General features: G+C 34.9%; 1 protein-coding gene across 1 annotated transcript in view; it reads left to right on the forward strand.

The window, feature by feature from the left end:
* The first annotated feature begins 6,403 nt into the window (after positions 1-6,403).
* LOC107193471 overlaps positions 6,404-24,927 on the forward strand; it is a 62,118-nt gene continuing 43,594 nt past the window's right edge. Inside the window, exon 1 of the mRNA XM_015582917.1 lies at positions 6,404-6,487. Within this exon, the coding sequence (XP_015438403.1) occupies positions 6,404-6,487 (84 nt within the window). The remainder of the gene's footprint in view (positions 6,488-24,927) is intronic.

Genomic DNA, 24,927 nt, shown 5'->3' on the forward strand with positions numbered 1-24,927 from the left:
TGCAACAATAAGGGGTGACCAAACAGTTCCTCATTGTTGCTTCAGTGTAGACATAACTTTACGTAGCCGTTGTTTGACGAATATATGATTCACATTAATTACTTGCGGACAGGTACAGGTAGAAATCAGGTCGTCGGAAACATGTCCACGGGACACTACCGTGTGTCCAGCCATGAGAAATTTCACGGCTTGGAAAATTCCTTGGATACCGTTACGGGAGTAACAATAGGTAAGGCGATCACCGTTTTTCGAGTGAGGGATAATAAGTGGAATTAATCGCAAACAGCGGGATTACGGGCAGAGAACGGGTTAGATAGATAATGGTTAGAACCGGCTCACGGGTAATATACTGTACCTAACGAGATCGTGGAGCATAGTAACCTACTCCTTTGATCACACGCCGATACAATGGGAGACGATCCTGGATCTTGGGATGGTTGAATTGCAGTCTTCTCGGTGGATACAGTTACCTTTTGCATTTTATTAATCAGCACCGTTGTTATTATCAACGCGCGCCTTGTATCAAGGGTACAGTTGAAGCCAGAGGTTTTCAGATCGTGGGTCAGGATGCTGGTAATATCGAGATTCTTGATGAAAGTATTAGATGTACATATTATCTAGGGCTGTTACGAATATTCGAGTAATTGGAACACTCGAATATTCGAATAGCAGTAGAATTCGACTACTCTAATATTCGAATTTGATATTCTAATCATTCGTAGTATTCGAATAGCAGTAGAATTCTAACTTGAAATTCGAATCGTATAAAGTATTCGGATTATTTGAAATATTTCGAGAAAGAATTCAAATATTCGAGATGATCGAATTTTTTATTGTACTGAATAAGAATCTGAAGATAATATATTTTTTGACATTTTATCATGAAATTCTTTCCACGTTGGCCTTTACAATTATTTGTTTTTCAAACGTTAAACCTGAATCTTCCTCAGTCTTTGGTGAAGTTATAAATTTTGAAACGAGAGCAATAATCATTTGTTGATAATATTATTCGAATAATTCTACAATCATTATTCAAATAAATTGTTCAGTAAAATTTATTCAATAGAATCAACAAAACTCGAAATAATTGTTCAAATAAATAATGATGAATTATTTCAATAAGTAGAGAGAATAAAGTGTTGAAACGAATAAATAACTATTGTTTGAATAAAACATTGGACTAAAAATAATTGTAATATCGCATGCCGAGTGAACCTTATGCAAACTGGTTGATCCGACTATTTCGAATACTTCAAATACTTCGAATATTTCCAATAATCCGAATGTCTCGAATACTTGAAATATCAAATTCGCATTCTACTGCTATTCGAATACTCCGTACTATTCGAATTCTTCGAATAGTTCGAATATCCGAATACTTACAGTTCTAACATTAACACGTTGGACGCCATTCATATGCAAATGAATATAACACGTTGTGGCCTAATAGGAGTCACCTTTATTAGTATTACGACGAAATTATTTTAAATTGCCGCTATTCAATCGATATTATTTCAAAGACACAGTTCTGTCTTAGGTTCGAACTTAAAAATGATATAAACATGTTAAAGAAAAGGAATTGAATCTCGCAATTCAATTTTAACATAAGATAGATTTGATAATAAAATATTTAATAAAGATCTTAACACTATAACTACCGACGATAAACATACCTATATATATTTCTATCGGATCGATAAACATGACGTCTATAAGTTAACAAATCTATAAGTTAAGTAATTTTTTCGTTTTCGTACTGCGATAAAAATTGCAAAATATTTGAGAAAATGTGTTGTAAATTTTTACCTACTTATTAGTAGTAGTCATTTCCGACTGCGTTGATAGTTTTAGTGTTAAAAACATTCAATTATAACTAACAAGTTAAACTGTTTATAATGTTTCATTTGCAAAAATACAATTCAATTTTAATACTTTTCGAAAAAAAATATTCATGCTTACGTTTCATCTAGTCCTGTTGAATTATTGCATTTGGATCGAAACTTATGACGACTACTGTACCCACAACAGACTCACAGAAAGATCATAAATGCGAGTACACGAGTGCGTGGATAGTAATGGTATAAATACTGCACAAGTCCATTTACTCGATTCTATTGGAATTTCTAATTTAGAAGCGTAAAGGATGGAAACTCTCTCAGGATCGCGCGCGTTGAAATCACCGAGCACACGTCTTACTCACTCGTCGAAGTCTCCGATTGGAGCGGCGTTATCACTTCCAACGACATTACTGCGAACTATCTAGTATTTTTTTCAGTACAATAGAATCACCAATTATCCAAATTTCAATTATCGAAAACACCGTTCATTCCAGATGCCGATTATCCAAACACAGAATAAGTCACGAATGCTTTCTAAAAGAATTCATTTCGAAAAAACATGGGAAAACATAAAATCCATTGCTCTTAAACGAGCTTAAAGTAAATTATACACCGTTTAAATTTGGCAATATATTGCATATGCAGTGTACGAGTTCGAAACGCACACAAAAATTTTTGAAGCCAAAAAAATGTATTTAATAAGGTACAATCACTGATAAGAATAATTTCAATGCGTGAAATCAGAGTACGAAATATTTTTATTTTTTTTTTTTTATTTTTTTCATTTTATGTATTTATTTTCTACTGCCACCTTTCACAAAATTACAGTTTTCTTTCAAACACTGACGCAATTTTATTTGAAAGGTGCAGAAAATTACTATTAGGTGCACAAATTAATTCGTCGACTGAACAAGTAAGAATCGACTCAAAACTGTCCTTACATTTTTTTAGATGAGTTTCGCAAACTATAAAAAATCATGGGGAATATTTTTACAACTAGACTGTATTTAGGTTTTTTGTACAATAAATAAACATCAAATTTATGAAAAAAGGGCCACGAGTTAATTGATGCACCTAATGTTTATATTATTTGTTACTACAAAAGAAGGCAATTTTGAGTTTTGTACAAATAAGAAATTAACCAAAAGTTATTCAGATATCGAAACAAATAATATATACGATGAAAATTTTTCTTCCTTTCTGCTTAAAAAGTAACAGAATAAAAGCACTTGGCCTCGTTACAACAAACGTAAACGCACCTTTATACGCATCATAAAAGATCAGATATGCCCCGAATAATTTTTCATCGATATAATCAATCGGTTCTCATCGCGGAACGTTCGTAAAGGAATCGGAACAAATTGCTTCCCGGGGCGTGAGGATCGACCAGATCGCAACGAGGTCTAGCCCGAAGTGGAATGAAGCGGGTGGATGAACGAAGAAACGGTGAATGAAAAGAAAAAAAAATTGAATAAAAATCGCGCACGAAGCAAGCAGAAGCGAATAAACGAAGCAGCAATGAAATTCGATTGTGGAACAGGTGAGCAACCGACGCCAAATCTCATTTCAGTACAATCGTTATAAAAATTATTAGCACATTGGTAAAGGAAAATCTTCTTTTTAAATTTTTTGTGTGTTCATATTAACCTTCGAAAACCGGACCTATAATATGGAGAAGTAGGGTCATTTCTGACTCATATCATAATTTGGAATTAGTATTTTATCAAAAATTTTAGCCTGTGTTTCAGGGTCAGCTTGAAGTCTGGGTCTCCAATGACCCGCATTTGTCATCCGAGGATTAATTCATGGTGGACTCTATGAATGTTTCAAAATTACCTCCAAGCATTTTAGAACGCAATTATCGAAATGTAACTTTATCAAAGTTGAAGTAACAGAAAAATTTTGTTCACAAATTATTCAATTTATTTGCCATTTATGAGTAGACTGCGGATGTTTATGCATTTATAGCACTATTTGACTTGGAAAATATTAGAAAATAAAGGTTTCAGTAAAGGTTAATGCTATCTATGTCTTATTATTAACGGAATAAAGCCTTTAGTACAGAATAAAAAATTCTACTCCGTTTGAATTTTTAAGTATTAGCATCTGAAATTGTGAATTTGCATAAACTCCGCAGTCTATTTATGATGTATCGATATATCAATATTTGTGACGGATTTATTAAAATTTACTAAAACTATTCTTCTTGTTTATTTTACGGATTCGCATATAATTTCTGTTTACAAATTAGACAATTATGGACAAAGAGAAGAAGAAAAGGAACTTACAGAATTCTACTTTAAGATATCTGTAATCTGTTGTACAAGGAATCATAAAAATCTGTGGAAGAATAATAATAAAAGAAATATACTGATAACCGTTGAGTCACCAGCATTCGTTCGCCATTCAACGCGCGGCAAGGTTATAAACGAATCTATTGTCATTATGGAACAGAAGAACCGAACACAAAACAGTCATCGTTAAGAAAAAAAAACAGGTGTTCCGAGTTCTTCGTATTCCAGCGGTCGTGAAGAGGTAAAGCCCGAGGCGGAATGAAGAGAGTGGACGAAATGACACAATAATCCAGATTCAAAATTTAGTTCCAGCAGTCAAAAATTTGGAAACTTATAACTTACAAGTTTCCAAATTTTTGTTTTTTTTTAAATGAAACAAAATTTTTTAAGTTACACCTTTATTTAAGTACAAATAGATAAATGAAAAAAAATGTTATGGATTTTAGGAATTTTCTTCGATGACGTCATCATTCACTCAACAACTTCATGAAAGTGTGAATTTTTTCGAAAAAGCTACACTAGCGACCAAAAAAGGTTACCACATTTTTCGATTTTTTTTTATTTTTATTATTTTTGAATTGTGAAATTGTTCTTCGAAATTATATCAGGTAACTAGGTCTGAGTTTGGTTTATTGACATTTTTCTGAAGATTAAGATAACACCCCTCGATCTTCCAGACCAGCGGAACGATTATTTTCATTCGCGACAATATTCAACATAACTTATATACTTAAACAGGTTTCGGTTAAAGCAAATTGCTGTAAAAATTCTTCAAATAAAATCGTTTTGTTGCATATTATTTTAAATATTACTTCTTTTGCCAAATTTGAAATACAAAAATCACAAAATAATTCATTATTTCAAATGACTATCATTTAAAATAAATCGATAATATTTTTAATCTATACATTATCAAAAAGTATAGGAATTAAAAAATCTTATTTTCATATGCCAAATATAATATTGTCATCATTTCAAATTTCACTTTAATAGTTACAAAAACTCTGAAATATTCATTCATTGCTGCAATCACCCTATAGGGTGGGGGGGCGGGGCGGGGCAGCAATGAAAATCGAGGGGAAGAAAAGTCGTGCGCTCCCACGAGGAAGAGGCTCGCGGCCAAAAAGCGAAGTGGCGTGAAGCCAGGGCGGCGTAGTGGTCGTTCCCCGACAAAGCTTCGCGGTATACCTACCTGGACGGCAGAAGAAACCGAACAGCCGGTCGTGGAGCGTCGTCGGTTAGCTTGAGAACGGAAAGGATGAAGATGAAGAACGTCGGTGCGTGAAGATCTTCCCCTGGTGCTGTCAGTCGGTGGTCAACCGTCTCGGCGGAAGGACGTGCTGCCGCGTGCTTTCTGTCCGTATCTGTGTTTTCCTCAAACCAAACGGAACGGAAACACTCGCTGTGTCCACACCTCATCGATCGAACCGATCTAATATCAAACAGCAAAAAAAAAAACAGTGCAGTAAAATTTTCATATTTCTGATTGGAAAACACTTGGATCCCTTGAGCCAATTCTTCATTTCTGGACATTGGAGTCGTCCAATTTTGATGACCTTATCCAAGGTTGATGACTGAAGGGTACCAAATTCTGGCGGGAAGTCGACTGTTTCTGGTTGCTCGAAGACACCTGGAAGATCGTGAACTAAGTGGACATTTAGAGGATCGTAATCTAGTGGAAAATTTGATTGCTAGGAAAAAGATAATTGATCGTCCTGATGAAAGTGACGGTGATCCAGAAAGGCGGAACGGGACCAGAGGCGGCCTGAAAAGGAACGAAAACTGGTCTTTTTATGGGTCACCGCGTTAAAAGGCAGCGAAACCGTGGAATGCCAGTCGCGTACCGAATATATTGGGAGCTGAGCTTAACGGGACCGTTTCTGGACGCTGAAAAATCGAACGGTGTCGCGGCTCGACGCGTTTTCGACCTTGAATACGTACCTTGCCGTGGGTTAACATGGAAACGTAGTTCCATTGCGTGAGTCTGTGCGATTCTGAATGGTGGAATAAAGGTTTTTTTTATCTCGTTGCCGTTTGGACGATTCCTTGGCACGTTTGAAGAACTGATTCTGAAGGACGTTTGTGCTTCGGAAGATTCGAACAGGTGTGCATTGTATGTGGGGAAGGGGACCTTGAATTATGGGGAATGACCAAGTTTAAGGTCGTTTGAGTGGACTTTTTGGAGAGGATCTTTCGAGTGGAGTGTTTGAGGGAGGTTTTGTGAGGACAGAAGAGAATTTTTTTCGCAAGGAAGGAATTTTAGAGGGTAAGATGGCTTCTATGTGTGGCAGCACGAAGAGTTATCCGGCGTTGAACACCGGCAGCTATTACAGGCCAGGTGCTTACCCGTATCAGGTGAGTGTCAATGATTGTATTCCGTTTGGAATTCGGGATTGAACTCGATTTGGGGTCGAGTCGAAAATAACTTGCGTTGTAAATGTTGAAACATGCTAGGTAATAAGTAGACTACGGAAGTTTATGCAAATTCACAATTTTTGGTGGCTACAGTGAGGCACAGAAGTATTCGTACCTTTGCGATTCTTGAATTGATGTGAATTAATAATTCTTTGACAATATATATTCTAAAATGTTTATCAATAGGGATGTCTAGTGCAATAACTAAGCTTTCGAATGATGCATCATTTACTGAAAAATAACAATTCATAATAATATAAATGAAGCCCATAAAAGTATTCGTACTTGTAGCAGTTGTATCTTTGTGGAATGAAAATATTTGGAAATATTTGTAAATTTCCTGTGGTCTCTTAAATTGTACGAATTTATTAGATTAAATTTTAAATGATTTGCTTAAGTTTCCACTTTACGTATATTACTATTTTTAGTGAATGATATATGTGTGAAATTAAAATGGGACAGAATTTTTTAATTGTTTAGTATGTTATTTTCTTTTTTTTTTTATTGTAGAGGATTCACTGCGTTAATAATAACACGTAAATAGTATTAAATTTTATTGGAACCTTGATTTTATTGCGTTCGTCAAGTTCTAAGGCGCTATAAATCACAGTTGGATAATAATGCATAGTGAAGAGCAGCAGTATGTATCTAAAGGCGTCATCCTGAGCTTTAAACAGTTAATAAGATTAAATACTTATTTGCCAAATGTCAATTCATTTAAGAAGAAGCATTATTTTATTATAAAAATTGGAATTTCCACGTTTAAGCTATTAAAAGTGATGAAGTACTTTTTTCTTTCTTATTCGTTATTTTAAATTTTTTATCTAATAAACTTCCGCGGTCTAGTACTTATTACTAGTAGACTATCTTTATGCAAATTCGCAGTTTCAGATATAACTAATTTATAAATAATGAATATTGGACAGAAATTTATTTTATGTACCTACTAGATGTGTTTGTTATATTAACCTTCGTGCACTGTTCAATGAACTGTTGCATTTCTATTCCTGGAATTAAATTGAGCCAGAATTAAAATTATAATATGTATATGGAAGCTGTTGGTGTTGAATTCGTTTAGGAATTTCTATAATAAAATATACTGAGTTAGAATCAAACATTGGCTGCGGATCAAATTCAGGGTTAATATTAATATGCAAATGTTATTAAATTATATTACAGTCTTTGTCTTGAAAAAATTTGTTTCCTGTACTGAATGTATTTCTATATTGATAATAATATATAAATGTTTTCAAAGTCTTTATTTTGCAAATATTTTGCAAGTTAAAAAATGCTATAAATGCATAAACATTCGCAGTTTAATGATGGAGTAACAGAAATAATATGAATATTTGAATTAAATGATGATTGTTTAGTTTGATAATTATTGAGACGGTTTGGAAGGTTAATTGTTGGTTACAAAGTGTCTTGGATCGACATAAATTAAAAAAAAGGGAAATTCAAATTAGTTGTGATCCAAGCTAATATACATAGACGTCGTGTCCTCCAATTACTCTTGAAATAATGGATGCAATGATTTGTCTTGTATTAATTAACAACTGTGCATGAAGGTCTCATCTCCAATGAAATTACTACAGATTTCTGTATTTGTAGCTATTGATGAATATGCAAGACACGATAAATTATGGATGCTAACAGCATTGTTCTAATAAATTCTTTAATGGAGGAAACGAATATTAATTTAACACATTGATTGTCAGAATTTTTTAGTTTTAAATGAATATCATAAAGTATATCTGTTTAAATTTTTTCTCTTGTAAATATGAATATTTATATGTTCACTCATACACTTCTTGTTTGGATCATTGTTCTACTACTACTTATATTCACAAGATTATAAATATTATAGTTTAAAGGTCAAATGCTTTCTCATATAATTTACTGTAGTAACACGTATCTACCGTGGCAATCAACGTGTGAACCCTTTAATTTCCAAATTATTTAAAAATAACCAAAGAAATATTTTATTGTATTTTAGTATATATCACATGACATATAAATGATTCACAAGTACATTTAACATTTTGAAACCGTTTAATGCTGTTCTTCTTTCGGCGTCACTTTGCTATTTGTTTACTTTCATTACAGTTATGATAAAATAATACGTCCTTTTAACCAAATAAAAATTGAAAACTCTTTTGTGCATCTTAGATGACATATGAATAATTCACAAGAACATTTTAACATTTTGAAACCGTTTAATGCAGTTCTTTATTCGGTACCATTTTGTTACTTTTTTACTTTTATCACAGTTATATATACATAACAATTCTGCAATAATGGCCATAAGAAAGTTGAAAGAAAATCACAACAAAACTGAGTATAATTTGATAGAAATTGGATTTTGCAAAGACAGTGAATTTATCTATAACGAAATTATTCGAATAGTCCCAGCCCTACTTGGAAATTAAAACGGATAGCAAAAGTGTCGGTCGGCATCGTAAGAATCCACGAATGTATTATCGCACTCGTTAGCTTCCTCTCTCCGGATATTCGGATGCTTACGCATCGGCTCCGTTATGATCTGCAACCGGAAATCGTTTTGACGTGGTCGACGGCGAACGCGTTAGGCCTACGAACGAAAGAACGCCGGTGAATATATTGAGGGAAAACCCGTTTCATGGCCGGCACGCACGACACGGGTAAAACAGCATGAATAATGGAGAGGAATCAATTGTTCGGCCGATTGCTTAGAGGGTTTGAAGGATGAAAATTCGAACGTTGGAATAATAATTATTCCGTTTATTTTTACAGTGGATTTTGAATGTTATTTGCCGATTTATTTCTATTGATCTATAACCATGGCGACCTTATTGACGATTTTCTCAAAAATTGGAATTACACCACTTTCAAAATAAGATGGTATGTAATCGTAAATTATTATGAAAATTGAAGGTGGTCATCCGAAATTATTATCCGGATTATAGATCGTCATCTTAAATTATCATAAAAATGTAAGATCGTCATCCTAAATTATTATAAAAATTAAAGATGGTTCTCCGAAAATATCACCAAAATTAAAGATAGTCATCTTAAATTATCATTCAAATTATAGCTAATCATTGTAAATTATCATCAGAATTTAAGATGGTCATCCCAAATTATCAAAATTAAAAATGATTGTCCGAAAATGTCACCAAAATTAAAGATAATAGTTCTAAGATATAGATCCTAAAGTATCATCAAAATTAAAAATAATTATCGTAAATTATCACGACAATTAAAGATTGTTATCCTAAATTATCATCAAAATTGGTTGGTCATTTTGAATTAACATCAAAATCAAAATTAAAATTGATCACATTAAATACGGTCACCATAAAGTTAGTTTTTCAAGTAAACTCTTGTTTGGTGTATTTTATTTATAATACATATGTTACATGACCTCTGCTATTTTCTCTTTCATATTTATTTACATATGTAACTATTCAGTAATTTATTGTGTAATGATAAAATAGGTTAAATTGAAAAATACAGTAAAATGAAGATTCTAATAAAATTTAGTACTACATATTTATATATTGCTATAAAAAATACTAAAATCCCTAGAACGTGAAATAACATTCTGACAAATTTCAAATGTTACAAGATTAATAACAAGAATTGTAAAGTTGCTTAAACTTCCACTGCCTACTCACGTTGAAAGATTTCTTTACTAATATGATCTTTATTAAGAATATAAACTTATCAAGTTTAGGTTTTTATTAATTTAAGTCTCATGTTTAATTGAAAATATTAACAATGTTTAATTAAACAATAAATTTGATGCGTTTATATTTTTCCATTAACCATGAATCTACAAGGAAAATAGTTTTAATTCATTACCTCGAGTATACACAATGAAACAAGGAATCGTAGGATACACGTTTAATTCTTTTAAGCTAGTATACGCTTATGGCCCATCATAAATGGTTGCCATTACTTGCTAAAAACGGCTATACACAGCCGACAAATATTCAATCGCAGACAGACATCCTATTATTCCTCGTTTTATGCAATCGTGATGCGTCACCGTATCACTTCTCGTCGCTATTGACAGAGAATATTACTCAAACATCGCAAACAAGACGTAAACGTCATATTATTCTCAGAGTTAAGTGTTAAACACGGAAGTCGCTGAGTCTAATAACATCTATAAACACACAAAGATTTGAGAAATGTTAAACTTGGCATAAAAATTCTGTCTTTTCCAGCGTTTTCAATGTTTTCAAGTAATTTTATTTTTTATTAATTTTAAATTTAATTCTTTAATTTTATTTTCTATTATATCAAGTAGTCTCAAAATATTCTAAAATGTCTAAAATTTACAAATATATGTATGTTTTCACAAAAATTTTTATTCATACTTTAAATAGTAAGTAATTACCTTTCTCGCATGACGAGTATACTCATTACATAAAAACTTGCCATTTCTTCATGACGAGTATACTCGTCATTACATAAAAACTTGCCATTTCTTCATGACGAGTATACTCGTCATTACATAAAACCTTGTCATTTCTTCATGACGATTATACTCGTCATTACATAAAAATTTTCCATATCTTAATGACGAGTATACTCGTCATTCACAGCTAAGAGGTTAAGGAACCATATTTTCATGTACTAAATATGTATTAATATTATTATCATTTAAAATTCGACTTTAATAATCACAAAATCTCTTAAATATTAATTTCCTGGTGCATTTACCCTAATAATTTCTGTTCTACGAAATGTACTGTGTAAATCATAAAAATTAGCAGAATTCTAGTTTAAATACTGTTAAAATTGAAAAATTAGAGACCGAATCGATCAGTGCGTGTACCCACTCTGCGTACCCGCGTGTACAAGATAAGAAACCACGGGGATCGACAAGATCGACTCGCCCGTCGACAATGAGAGTGACGACTAACGGGATCACGGTGTTCCCACTCGCCATTTCCGCGGAACCTCGTTAAAGTTTCCTCGATTCCGTACTCCACTTCGAGTTTCCCGTTATTAACGAACGAAACCAAACAATGGTGTTCCCCTCTGAAGGGGAGGGGACGTTCGAACAACGAAAGTGAGAAAACACGGGGAAAAACTTCCCCGAAAGATAAGCGACGATTTATGCTGATAACGCCTCTAACGAGCGGGAATGCGTTCGGTGTCAAAGGTCAGGTGGAAAAAAAACGGGGAACAATGCAATGTTAACGGCAATTGTAAATCTGAACGATCTGGAAAACAAACGTGCCGGTTTTAACGTTTCTGGAAGAAAACGGAAGCAGATGACATTTATCCTTTTTAGGGGACTTCTCTGTGGGCGATAAGGTACTCTTGTCCTTTCGATTTTGCGAAAGATAACTTTATTTTTTATTAGTAAATATTCTTTGAATATTTAAAAGACGAAAGATATAGGTATAATTTTTTATTGAAATTTTGGTATACAGTGATACTTTTTGAAATGAACATTTTAGTAATGTAGAAGAACTCTACGGGTCCTTTAAATTCTTCTATAAATTTTTAATGTTTTCAAGATGATTTGTTGACACAGTTTATTTCTATATTTATAGTATTCTATTAATAATGGATCTTAACTGTTCAATATAATATCTATCCTGTCACGATATGAAAGAAATCTAAACGAAGCACAATTTACAGAATTTATATAACCCAATATAATCCAATCATATTTGACTATTGTCCAATACATATGGCCATCTCTGATTTCTTAATTTACCATTTGGTTAATTCTCAATCCTAAATTTTACTTCTATAAATAACACTGTATCTTTTGTTTCTAGTATTATAATTGCAATTACTTTTAACACTATTAAAACAATATTTAAAAGTCCTTCAAATAATGGCCTGAACATATTAAAAGGAATGGTTTATATCGACAGTAGAAAAATTTGAAGGAAATATTTAGACTTTTCAGCAAAATCATAAAACCCGAAATAATCCTTTTATGTCGCTTCTTGTTTTAACACTGACAAATATGAGTGACACGTACATTGCAGAAGAGGCTGAATTATTTAAATACAGTTAGAAAAGTTGTGCATAAAATTAATATTCGCAGTACAATTTTAGAAAAGACTAATAATCTCTATTAACTAAACGGATATATTTTCGACGATTTACGACTTTGAAAAAGAAATAATGCGTGTCTGACTACGCACGACCCTTTTCACTGTGGCGGTCAACGTGATAAATGATCAGGACTTTTTCTCACTGATTATTGTGGAAAAAACTAGTTCGTCTGAATAATATTTGCCATACTGTTCATTGAAATGAATCGAATATACAGAGTGTCCCACCTAACATGAGCACCTTTAGTATCTCACCTGTTTTGGAAGATAGCAGAACATGTGAGAGAAAAATGTTATTTGGTGGAAAGAATCATATATTATGATAAGTAAACAATTTTTCTGAAGGACATACCTATTTTTCGAAATTTCAAACCTATCAATGCTTTTTTTTTAATAATTGAGATCGAGACCAAGCTAATGAACTGTAATAGTATGACCTTCGTGTGACCTTGAATACGAAATTCCATTATTATCTACAAATTATTATCCCTATGTTGAGTATGAAAACTCATTAATCGTCTACACAAATGTATCGAAGTAGGGGGACATCACAGTGAGCATTCGTTAAAATAAATGTTTTATTTAAATCTACTTCCTATACATTGGTAGATTTTTCATACTTAAGCTCATAATATTATAGATCATTAGATTAGTCTTGACCTATACTATTAAGCCACACTGATAAAAATATGTAGTACCACCTAAAAAAATATCGACGACCTTGAAATTTCGAAAAATATGACCTTGAGAAAAATTTTTCCTTATCACAGTATTTGCTCCTTCTAACCAAATAATACTTTCCCCTCGCATTTTTTTGTATTTTAACCCTCGCGTAGGCAACCGGGTACCCAGGTACCCACTTCTAAATTTCCTTTCACAATTTTTTATATCCTCGTCTAAAACAGCACTTGGTGTATTATAAGAAGGGAAAGCTAAGTGTTTCGGAAGAGTATGAAAGTAAAATTATCAATGACCGTGAATATTTTAGTTGCCCACACAAGGGTACAAAAACAAGTCAGATATTAAAGGTGCCTACGTTAGGTGGGACACCGTGTATACAGGCAATACTTCCGAACGCCAGGGCAGATCTAAAGTTTCGATCGCGGACACACAGAAAACGAGTTCCATTGCCAGTGCACACCGTCCCGTGGTCGGTCTCACGTTACACACCGTGTAACGACGAGTACAGATCGCTTTTCCACCAATTACAGGGTGTATTTCACGCGTAAGATGGTGTATATGCCAAGCCGCGTCGTTCCCAATGTGATTGACCACGTATCTTCACGTATCTTTTACGTCTTAAGTCCCGACCGTATTACTGTGCTTTCGGGTCCCATAGACTCACGACGGGGAATGTATACATATACAGGGTGGTCCACCTAAATATCTCCTTCAGGTGTGATTATATAAAAAATATGCTGTATGCAATGTGAATGGTGTCAAAGAACGAATACGCTGTGAAGAATATTTTTGTACAAACGTCATTTTTTTTCTGAGTTTTCAAGGTCATCGATGTTTTTTGTGTATACAGGGTGTAACAAAAATATTACAGGTCAGTGAAATAGGTCATTCGTGAGAGCCGTGCCTGGCGGGGGTGCAAAAGGTGCCCCTGCGTCTGGGCTTTCGCAAACCATATATTCTATGTGAAATTTAATAAGAATAACAATCAAAACTTTTTTGATGATTCCTAATATTTTAAACAAACAGAATTCAATGAAATTAATTTTATATGTAATCTTTGAAACACTACTCGTATACAGGAATAAGCTCTCTTTATATGTATACAAAGCATATGATATTTAGCTATATTCGTTGGATTAAATTCGTGTAAGTTATTAATAGTCTATATTATTAACTATAACATCATTATTACAAACATTATACGTTAGTTTTATAGTTATATGGAAAATAAAATATTCATCTTAAATCACACCATTTCTTTTTTAAGGATTCTTGTTTCATTTTATAAAAATATTATTTAGAAAATATTCCTTTTCCATGATAACTGTTAAAAAAAAATTATGTATATAGATTAAAACTACTTAAACATACTTTTGTACCATATGATGCTTAGATAAAAACTAATTAAACATACTTTTATATAGATATAAAAGTAAACACAGCAGTAATTAAATAATATTAAATTAATAAGGGCGGCCATATTGTTTCTACACCCAGGCGGCCAACAACCCCGGAACGGCCCAGCTCGTGAGGCGATTTGGAACAAGTTTTTCCTTAAGAAAAATGTTATCCGGGGCTTTGTTAACAAGATATTAACGAAAAACCCCGACCAATCAGAGCTCGGCCAGCAGACTTTGGCTCTGATTGGCCAGGGTTTTTGGTTAATATCTCGTTAACAACGCCTCGGATAACATTTTTGCTAAGGAAAAACTTGTTCCGAATCGCCTCACGAGTGTTACATTTCAGGATCCTGCAACATTTTCATTACAGTTCCATTTAAAAAAATAAAGCTGACCTCGATATGTCCTCTACGCCTCCACCTACAAAGAAACTATTGACATCAAATTATGAGACCCTCGATATCATCTGGACTTTCTGGTATCACAAATAATTTTAGAAGTATTCGGGGAGATCGATTGAAATGGGACACCTAGTATATATGTATATGTATATGTATATGTATATACGTCGAATTATGGTCGAGGGTGGTGGTCGAGTGAGAGAAATATAGAAAGAGAGGGAAGAATGGACAAAGGAGAGACAGAAGAAAGCCGAAGAATGGCGGGTCATCATCTTCACGCGATGCCGAGCGAGGCAAACTTATGTAACCCTTTCATGCAAGACAAGGCCAAGGTTTCCGTGATGCTGACTCCTCGGTACGTGTGGTCCCACCGTATCGTATTGTTTTATGCCGCGGACCGACGGCGACGCATTTAATTACGGTACATCGAAAGAAACGCCACCGGAGGGGGCCCCATGTTCCTCGGACCACCGAGATTGCGACTAGAGGACAATGCTCGATTGTGTGATTTTGTTGGAAAGACAAGAGTATGAACTTCGTTTTTGAATTTTTTGAATAGCGATGTGAAACGGTCTTTTTGAATAAATCAGAGACGTCTCTCGAAGGACTTGTGAATATTGTTTTAGCCTCTTAGCTGTGAATGGCGAGTATACTCGTCATGAAGAAATAAAAAGCTTTTATGTAATGACGAGTATATTCGTCATGAAGGAATGGCAAGTTTTTATGTAATGACTAGTATACTCGTTATGAAGAAATAAAAAGCTTTTATGTATTGACGAGTATACTCGTCATGAAGAAACAAGAAGCTTTTATGTAATGACGACTATATTCGTCATGAAGGAATGGAAATTTTTTTTGTAATGACAAGTATACTCGTTATGAAGAAATAAAAAGCTTTTATGTATTAACGAGTATACTCGTCATGAAGAAATAAAAAGCTTTCATGTAATGACGAGTATATTCGTCATGAAGGAATGGCAAGTTTTTACATGATGACTAGTATACTCGTTATGAAGAAATAAAAAGCTTTTATGTATTGACGAGTATACTCGTCATGAAGAAATAACAAGCTTTTATGTAATGACGAGTATATTCGTCATGAAGATATGGCAACTTTTCTTTAGTGACGAATATACTTGTCATTACATAAAAAATTACTATTTCTTCATAACGAGAATACTCATTACTTACATAAGAAGTTGCCATTTCTTCATGACGAGTATACTCGTTATTCACAGCTAAGAGGTTAAAGAAGGTTTTAGTACTGTATCTCAAATAATCCCTCTAGTATCCCCCCGTACATCGTGCATCATGACTACAACAATTCGCCGCTAATTCTGATTTCTAATCACGCAATACGATCCGTTGATCCCCGTTAGTACGGTTCCCGAATCGCTCGGGCTCGATCGACGTCGAGATAGCAGCGCGCGCCATTTACCCGCGGAACACGCGATAAAGATCGAACAAGACTTGTCGAGAAAATTAACGCAGTACGAACCGAACGGGAATTAACACCTTCACCGCAAAGCCTATTTTCAACTGACCTTTGGCTGAAAGTTCTGTGCCGGTCACCGGTGACCGACGAGACGCGAAGGGAACATATCTCGTATCACAAATATTTATTAACATAAATTTTCGTCATATCCACGCAATACTTTTTAAACTTATTCACGTCATTACTTGCATAATTATGTACAAATTAAAATTTTTCTTTTTACAATAATGACCTCATATTCGTGATCAACGTTCTCGAAAATCTCTACACACTACGTTTTTTCCAAATAAGCTAATTTTCCAAAATTTCGCTTCGCCATTTTGAATTTCGAAAATCTGATTTTAAGTTCGTAACCGGCGACCCCCATGGATACTGATCATCTTAATAATCTGTATGTTTCGCTAAATATAAAAAAACTAGTAACGAAATTGAAAATTTAGGCTAAATAGATCGACCGAGAATTTCATTACGAAAAATTTTTAAGAAAGCACTTTGAATTTACTAAAAAATTACGACCTTCGAACTGATTTAAAAAAAATAAGTGATTCTGTACCACGTGAAGGGTGAATGTGTTCAAATTAATTGGAACCAACCGGGAATTAACGCTCGATTGGCCGATCGCCGGGACGAAGAATGTTCTTTACCATAAAATGGCCCTCTCGACTGCCATTTTCCCGCGAAACGTTAATTTCGCAGCGTGCGTTTTTTCCCGCGTCGGTCGCTCATCTCGACGATATTCCGTTAAAATCGCTGGTTGGCTGCGAACCGCGAACGTCTAGGTACAATTAAAATCTGCAAGGCAATTAAGCTTTTCTCTCCCCCCCCCCTTTTTCTCCGGTAGTCAAGACGGGGCCCGGCCGTTGTTTCTGCGTGTCATTCCGGTCAAAGACATGCGAGGTACTTTACCTTGCGATGTCCGTTGACCCTACAGGAACAGATGGTCTATTGTTTTCCAGGCTTTAGCGTGTTCCTCACTGACGATCTCCAGTATTCGCAACAGTGCCGTTCTGGGAACGTACGCTGATGCTATGATAAAAAAAATGTTTATCGTTCACATCGATTCAGCGACGTGACGTTTGGATTTACTCTTAAAAGTGACAAAATCAGAACTATTTTTAAAGAACATTTAACGAAGTTAATATGTACGCTCTTGGACAAAAATATAGCACACATGTGCTATCATTAGGTTCTTAGGGATTGATTTAAAATGAACGCTGATGTGATGATAAAAAAAATGTTTATCGTTCGCATCGATTCAGCGACGTGACGTTTGGATTTACTCTTAAAAGTGACAAAATCAAAACTTTTTTTAAAGAACATTTAACGAAGTTAATATGTACACTCTTGGACAAAAATATAGCACACATGTGCTATCATTAGGTTCTTAGGGATTGATTTAAAATGAACGCTGATGTGATGATAAAAAAAATGTTTATCGTTCGCATCGATTCAGCGACGTGACGTTTGGATTTACTCTTAAAAGTGACAAAATCAAAACTTTTTTTAAAGAACATTTAACGAAGTTAATATGTACACTCTTGGACAAAAATATAGCACACATGTGCTATCGTTAGGTTCTTAGGGATTGATTCAAAATTGTCCAAATTGTGTGAATATAATAAGGCAATCTTTTGGAATTTTTTAAAGAAAAACTATTGAACTTATCAATTTGAATGATATATATATTTACTAAATAATATTTGTAAAGTATGCTATATTTTTATGAAGTAAAAACAATGTGTTGTTCAAAAGTTACGGTTCGTTTGTGAGAACGTCTTAAGGAAAAATCTCTTGTGGATGTGTGAAATAAAAATAACAAATATTTTCTTAATTTGCCCGCTTATTGCTATAGCCCGTACCAGAATAATTAAAAAAATTTAAGAAATAAAAAAATGGCGCCTTCCCATACAAAAAGTTGAATTTATTTGCATGAAAATGGCTGGTTTTTTAACCCGTAAATTTCTAATTTATAATATATCGAAAAACTCGTGGTACGGGCTAGAATGACACATCTGATGAACAGATATTCCAAGTTTGAACGAAATCGGTCAATTAGTTGTTCAGTTATCATGGCCGCCGATTAAGAAAAAGTATCGAGAAAAAACGCGATCAAAGTTTCCATTACTGTTTTAGAGCATAAAAAGAGAAATGTTTCATACTTACAGCTAATCACCTATTCCATGCCATATAATACATCTTTCTGTTCCTCAAAAAAATTGTTGCAAATTACAAAAAAGAAAAATTTAATTTTCCGAAACCGTCACACTACCATAGCCCCTTAACAAACATACGAAGTTTCATCAAAATCGGGGGGTGGGGGGTACACTTCCGTGCTTTCCCTTGTAAGTTGATTTTAATAAAATGTTCCACTCATTCCTCACCCGGAATCCAACACCGTCACACCAGTAACAACATCGGAAACCACTGAACTCATTGCATATGTTTGTCGGAACAGTTTCACGGGCTCCGTTGTCGCGGTCCAACGACGTCTGACAAAGGTGAAAAATCCACCTGGGGGATTATGGTCATTACTCTCGCGCGATGCCCCGTCCCGATGGCGATTTGTCTGGCGGGCCGCATTCCTCCGACCCTCAGGGATCGACAAAAGGAACGTTCTTCCCTTCTGTGTTCCGCGCCGTCGACCGTCTTCGCGCGTATTCGTTTTATAAATTATTATCGGACGGACACGGTTATCGGCGGTATCCGATAAATCACAGCCAAGCCCTACGCATGCTCGATCCCGTTGGTCGGTGATTACCGCGCCAGCAATCCACGGGCAAACAACCTGTGATTACTGTGTGGCTCTGTCGCGATACCTTGGAGACAATGGGTGCTCGTCCAAGGCTGGCGCACAGTGGGAAGAACAGTCTAAAAACTGCGACATGGACGAAAACATCAGTTTTGGATTATGACTTTTTTGACGTCCATTTCAGTATAATCCTTGGATATTAACCCCTTGCCTTACCATTTATTTGACGTCTGCACTCTCAAAAATATACTTTATCGTTAATAATTTCCCAGATACGAAAAGAATTCTATTCTTATTGCAAGTGTAATATTTACTCTGAATCTTAAATGTTAATACCAGCAGAACAGTATTTTACTTTGACTTAAACAAAACGAATTATATGAAGGTTTATTAAATGCAGTTTAAAATTGTCATCATAAAATTGTAATCATAAAATTGTACCACAAATATTTATTAACATAAATTTTCGTCATATCCATGGAATACTTTTTAAACTTATTCACGTCATTACTTGCATAATTATGTACAAATTAAAATTTTTCTTTTTACAATAATTACCTCATATTCGTGATCAACGTTCTCGAAAAGAATTCTATTGTTATTGCAAGTGTAATATTTACTCTCAATCTTAAATGTTAATACCAGCAGAACAGTGTTTTACTTTGACTTAAAGAAAACGAATTATATGAAGGTTTATTAAATGCAGTTTAAAATTGTCATCATGGGTATGACTCGATGTTATAAGGCAAGGGGTTAACACTAAACCTACCGCGACCGATCAAATGACCGGTTCTGTCGTTCCAATTGATACCTCTCTGAAGGGTTCTGTAGGTTTAGTGTTAAGGAATCACAAATTAAGAATGTTTTTAAGTTGTTTAGACCCTGATGTTTCAATGTTTTGTGGGCACACTTTTTTGAGACTCCTGTTTCTTGAAATTACAGTGGGTCATTAAATTATTATGAACACTTTGAAATTACCAGTTAGAGACTCCTCTCGATTATTGCCTAGCTTGTTCTACACAGGAAATAGCCCCTGTCTTTTTTGAAAAATCTATTATTTTATCGTTTAAACTTATTTACATTATTTACAAAACTTAAACATTCATAATTTTCTTATTAAAAAAAATTATTTAGAAAAATGATGTAAAAAGAACTAGTGTAGCCAAGTTGTCTAAATATATTCTAAACTGTCTAAAATTGACAAATTTGTAGTAGTTTTCACAAAAATTTTAATTCAAATAACAAATGGTAATCACTTTTCTTGCATGACGAGTATACTCGTCATTACATACAAAAATTGTAATTTCTCATGACGAGTATACTCGTCATTACATCAAAAAATTTCATTTCTCGTGACGAGTATACTCGTCATTACATCAAAAAATTGTAATTTCTCATGACGAGTATACTCGTCGTTACAATAAATAATGTAATTTCCTCATGACGACTACACTCGTCATTCACAGCTAAGAGGTTAAAAAAAGTTTGGTAAAGATATGATTAATCGTTCAGAAGAACATTGAATGTCCAGAGATTTTCCCGTTTCGTTCCACTGTGTTGCGTGGCCATTGTCGCATGCATCAGATATCGATCGGTACACGCGGCCAAGGATCAAGTCCATCTAGAGGATCCCACGGTTTTCCGTTCTTTATTTATACACCAGCAAGGAGACCAGTGGAAAAATCGATCGTTTCGTAAGATAGAGTGTGCGTTACGTGGAACCTTGATCGTTTAAATATTGTTCGTTGAAGTGCTTGATCATTGAAATTGGAACGATGAAAAGAAATACAAATTGTACAGGAGATTGTTGAATTTTATGGAAATGAAGAAGAGAAAAGTTTGAATGATAGGATCACTAAATACGTCAGAATGACGGATTTCAAAGTTCCTATTTTACAATTTCTAAAATCATAAACGTGCTTTTCTGGGAATATATCGAAAAGTCATTCAGAGTTCGTTAGAGACAGTTCAAGAAAAAAAGTCATTCAGAGTTGATTGGAGACAGTTACTTTTATTCTTGAACTACTTCTAACCAATTCTGAATGACTTTTGTTTCTTGAATTGTCTCTAATCAACTCTGAAGCATTACAATGATCGAAGTTTGTTAGAGACAGTTTAAGAAAAGGGTGTCATTGTTTTCTTAATAATTTTTTAATAAACAACATTTGATAACTGAAACTTTCTGAAGTCCACTTTGGAGGTTGACCTTGATAACATATGTCAAGGTCAAGGTCATTTGACTTATCAATACTACTAAAGTACGATACCAAACGTTTTTTACAAACGACGACTCATTTTAAAAAATGACGACCACATATTAAAAAATCATCGAAATCGAAGGCAGCTCCTATTGTAAATATTTACCAAAATCTTTTGCCCGAATAGTTATAATCTTTTTCTTATATTATTAAAAACCGTGTCACATGATACGAATTTTCCAGTTAAAATTTCTCAGTAATTATCATTTACCATTAACTTCAACTACCACCAAAAATAGCTACGAGTTAATACTAAATTCCTTGAGAAAATGAATATTCCTAAAAGTACCTGTCCCATAAACTATCATAATCGGTGCCCCATTTCCACCAAGGTCCTCAATTCCAAAAAAAAAAAAACACTTCAAATCCTCGGAAGTTGTCCCGTCAGCAGGTGTATCTCGCGCCCACTTATTCGTAATCCGTCGTCGCGGTAACAGCACTATCCACACAGTCTTCTGGAACAGGTTCAAAAATCCAAAGCGAACGATGAAAGAATTCGGACGATGAACCATCCTCCACATACCGATCCTCCCCCCCTTCCCAGTATCTAGGATGGAACAGAGCCGGATGGAATTCCAGATGCATCATCACGGTTCCTCCCCCTGGTCCTCCCTCGGTGTCTTTCACCGGCCTGGTGGATCCCATTTGGTATTCCGGGCCGAAGTATGCCAGTGAAATAACAGTACCTGCCTCGGCAACGGCCCAAGAAGAAACGGTCCACCGGTGATGGTGGTCCTAGCGCGGCTAGCTAGGTCAGTGCCACCTCTGGATGTATTTAGTGTCACTCGAGTCACCGAATCACCGGGGGGAAGGGAGATGAAAAAGAAAATAAGACATGGAGAAACGAAAGGATGCTCGAGGAAGCTGAAGACGAAGACGACGAGCGTGGAAGTAAGCGGAAGGGAGGACCTCGGTGATAAACAACACGACGCGGTTAGACGTGGAAACGGTCTTTGTTAACGTTCACTGTGCACGCGTTGGCGACCGGGCGCCTTGAACCGTCTCGAGTGGTCTTGAGGGAAACTTGGGTCTACCAGTGTATTATGGAGTCATGAACAATTTTTTTTCGTGCGAATTGCATTTAGCTTGGTGGGTGTGAACCTTTGGAGTCGAAGGGTTTAGTAGTGGATGCTTTGGAAGTTTTTTTGGGTGCAGAGAAGGGAGTCTGGTACGACTCCATCTTGGTTTCCCTGTGTGAAATAGGTACAGTAGACTCTTGATATATTGCCGCGGGCGGGGCTGTAGGGGGGGAAAATTCACGGAAGCGGCAATGTATCAAGAGCCTCCTCCATTTTAAGTTTTGTTATCGTAACCTCGGCCCAAGACCGCAACGTGGGGGAGACCGAATTTGTGTCTGTAAAAGTATGTGTGAAAAAAAAGTTCCTCGTTTGGAAATATATCGAGAGGGTATATATCAAGAGTCCACTGTACCACGATGTGGCGGTAAAATTCGAATTGAGCGTAGATGGTTAACGCGTTACTTACTACATAGTGAATTTTTTTTCAATTCAGACACGGTGTTATAATTGTTCTTAAGAGTAGAGACAAACGTAACAAATGAGTCATTTTACAAAAAGTCTTATTTCAAGAAACTGGTGCGATATCTTCCAAGTTTTAAGGTTTGATTAAATTATCCAGTAATCAAGGTTTCTCGTCGTCTATGAATTTTTGGAAAATTCTACTGAATTTAAAAGTTACAGATCCAAAAATACAAATTGTTACGTTTGTCCCTAGTGTCTCCAACATTGAAAACGGAAAAGAGGACACGCTAAGTGAGCCATCGTACGCTCGACGAATACAATTCCGCGTCACATATCGCGGGAATTCTTTCGTGAATCGCGGTTATAGCCGCTTCGAGTAGGTACACGTTGAAAAGGAGATAAAGACAAGGTGGCACACCTGGAAGATGGTATGCAAGAAAGGTGTGCTGTGAGAGAGAGAAACGGTCACCGATTTTCCATTGGGGGGAATCGCGGCGAAACACCGCGTAAGCGACCTCGAACATTGAACACTTGGCATTGATCGTTACGCAGGTATGCGGTCACGATCTTGATCATGGGGCATACGCGATGCTCGATCGGCCTGTTCACGGTCTATCACGAGCAGGACGCGTCGGGCTGCACCCACCTGCGCTCCGATTTCGCTAATTGGTGGGCTTGTTTGTTATTAGGCAGGCGTAGCGGCGTGTGATCCAGCATGTGTATGTCAGTGAGAAGATACTTTATAGTCAGAAGATATTTCGTAGCGAAGAGATGTCTTTTAACACTAGGTTTACGAGCACTTATCGTGTACGTATCTCCACGGCACGCGTCAACGAACCCGCAGATTTTCTTTAAAAAACAACTTATTTTATATAATACACAATTTACGATCTCTGAAATTAATGCATAGCTATAGAGATAAGTATACCACATAGAGAATTTCGAGGTTAGAAAGCATTGGAAATGCGTCAAAATGACGCGTCCCGTAAACCTAGTGTTAATAAGAAGGTATTTTTTAGTGAGAAAATATTTTTTGTAACAAGGTATTTTTAATGAAAAGGATATTTTATAGTCAGAAGGTATTTTTTGAGTAAGAAAGTCTATCTTTTAGTGCTAAGGTCTTTTTTAGTGAGAACATATTTTTTGTAAGAGGGTACTTTGAGTGAAAGGGATATTTTGTAGTCAGAAGATATTTTATAGTTAGAAGGTATTTTTTTAGTAAGAACGTTTTTCTTTTAGAGCCAAGGTCTGTTTTTTAGTATGAAGGTATTTTGAGTGAAAAGGATATTTTATAGTCAGAAGGTATTTTTTTTGGAAGAAAGTGTTTCTTTTAGTGAGAAGGTCTTTTTTTAGAAAAAGGTATTTCCATGGGACAGTATTTGTTAGTAGGAAGGTATTTTTTGGTGATGAGGTATTTTTTAATGAGGAGGTATTTTTAGTAAGAAGATATTTTATAGTAATGAGGTGTTTTTAACGAGAAGATATTTTTCAATAAGAGAGTGTGTTTTTAGTAACATGGTATTTTTTCAGTAAGGTCTGTTGTTTAATAAGGTCTTTTTTTAATAAGAAGGTATTTTTAGTGAAAAGATATTTCATAGTCAGAAGATATTTTTTTAGTAAAAAGATATTTTTAATGAGAGGGTATTTTTTTAATAACAATGTATTTTCTTGTAAGAAGGTCTTTTTTTTAGTAAGTAGTTATTTCTTTTATTGAAAAGGTATATTTTAATAAGGGGGTGTTTTTCAGTGATGTTTTTTTTTAGTGAGAAGGTACTTTATTTAGTAAGATGTTTTTAGTGAAAAAATATTTTTTAACCTTCATCAGGATAGAATGGAGAATGGCCTCA

The sequence above is a fragment of the Dufourea novaeangliae genome, unplaced genomic scaffold, assembly GCF_001272555.1.
Source record: "Dufourea novaeangliae isolate 0120121106 unplaced genomic scaffold, ASM127255v1 scaffold6, whole genome shotgun sequence".
Taxonomy (NCBI): domain Eukaryota; kingdom Metazoa; phylum Arthropoda; class Insecta; order Hymenoptera; family Halictidae; genus Dufourea; species Dufourea novaeangliae.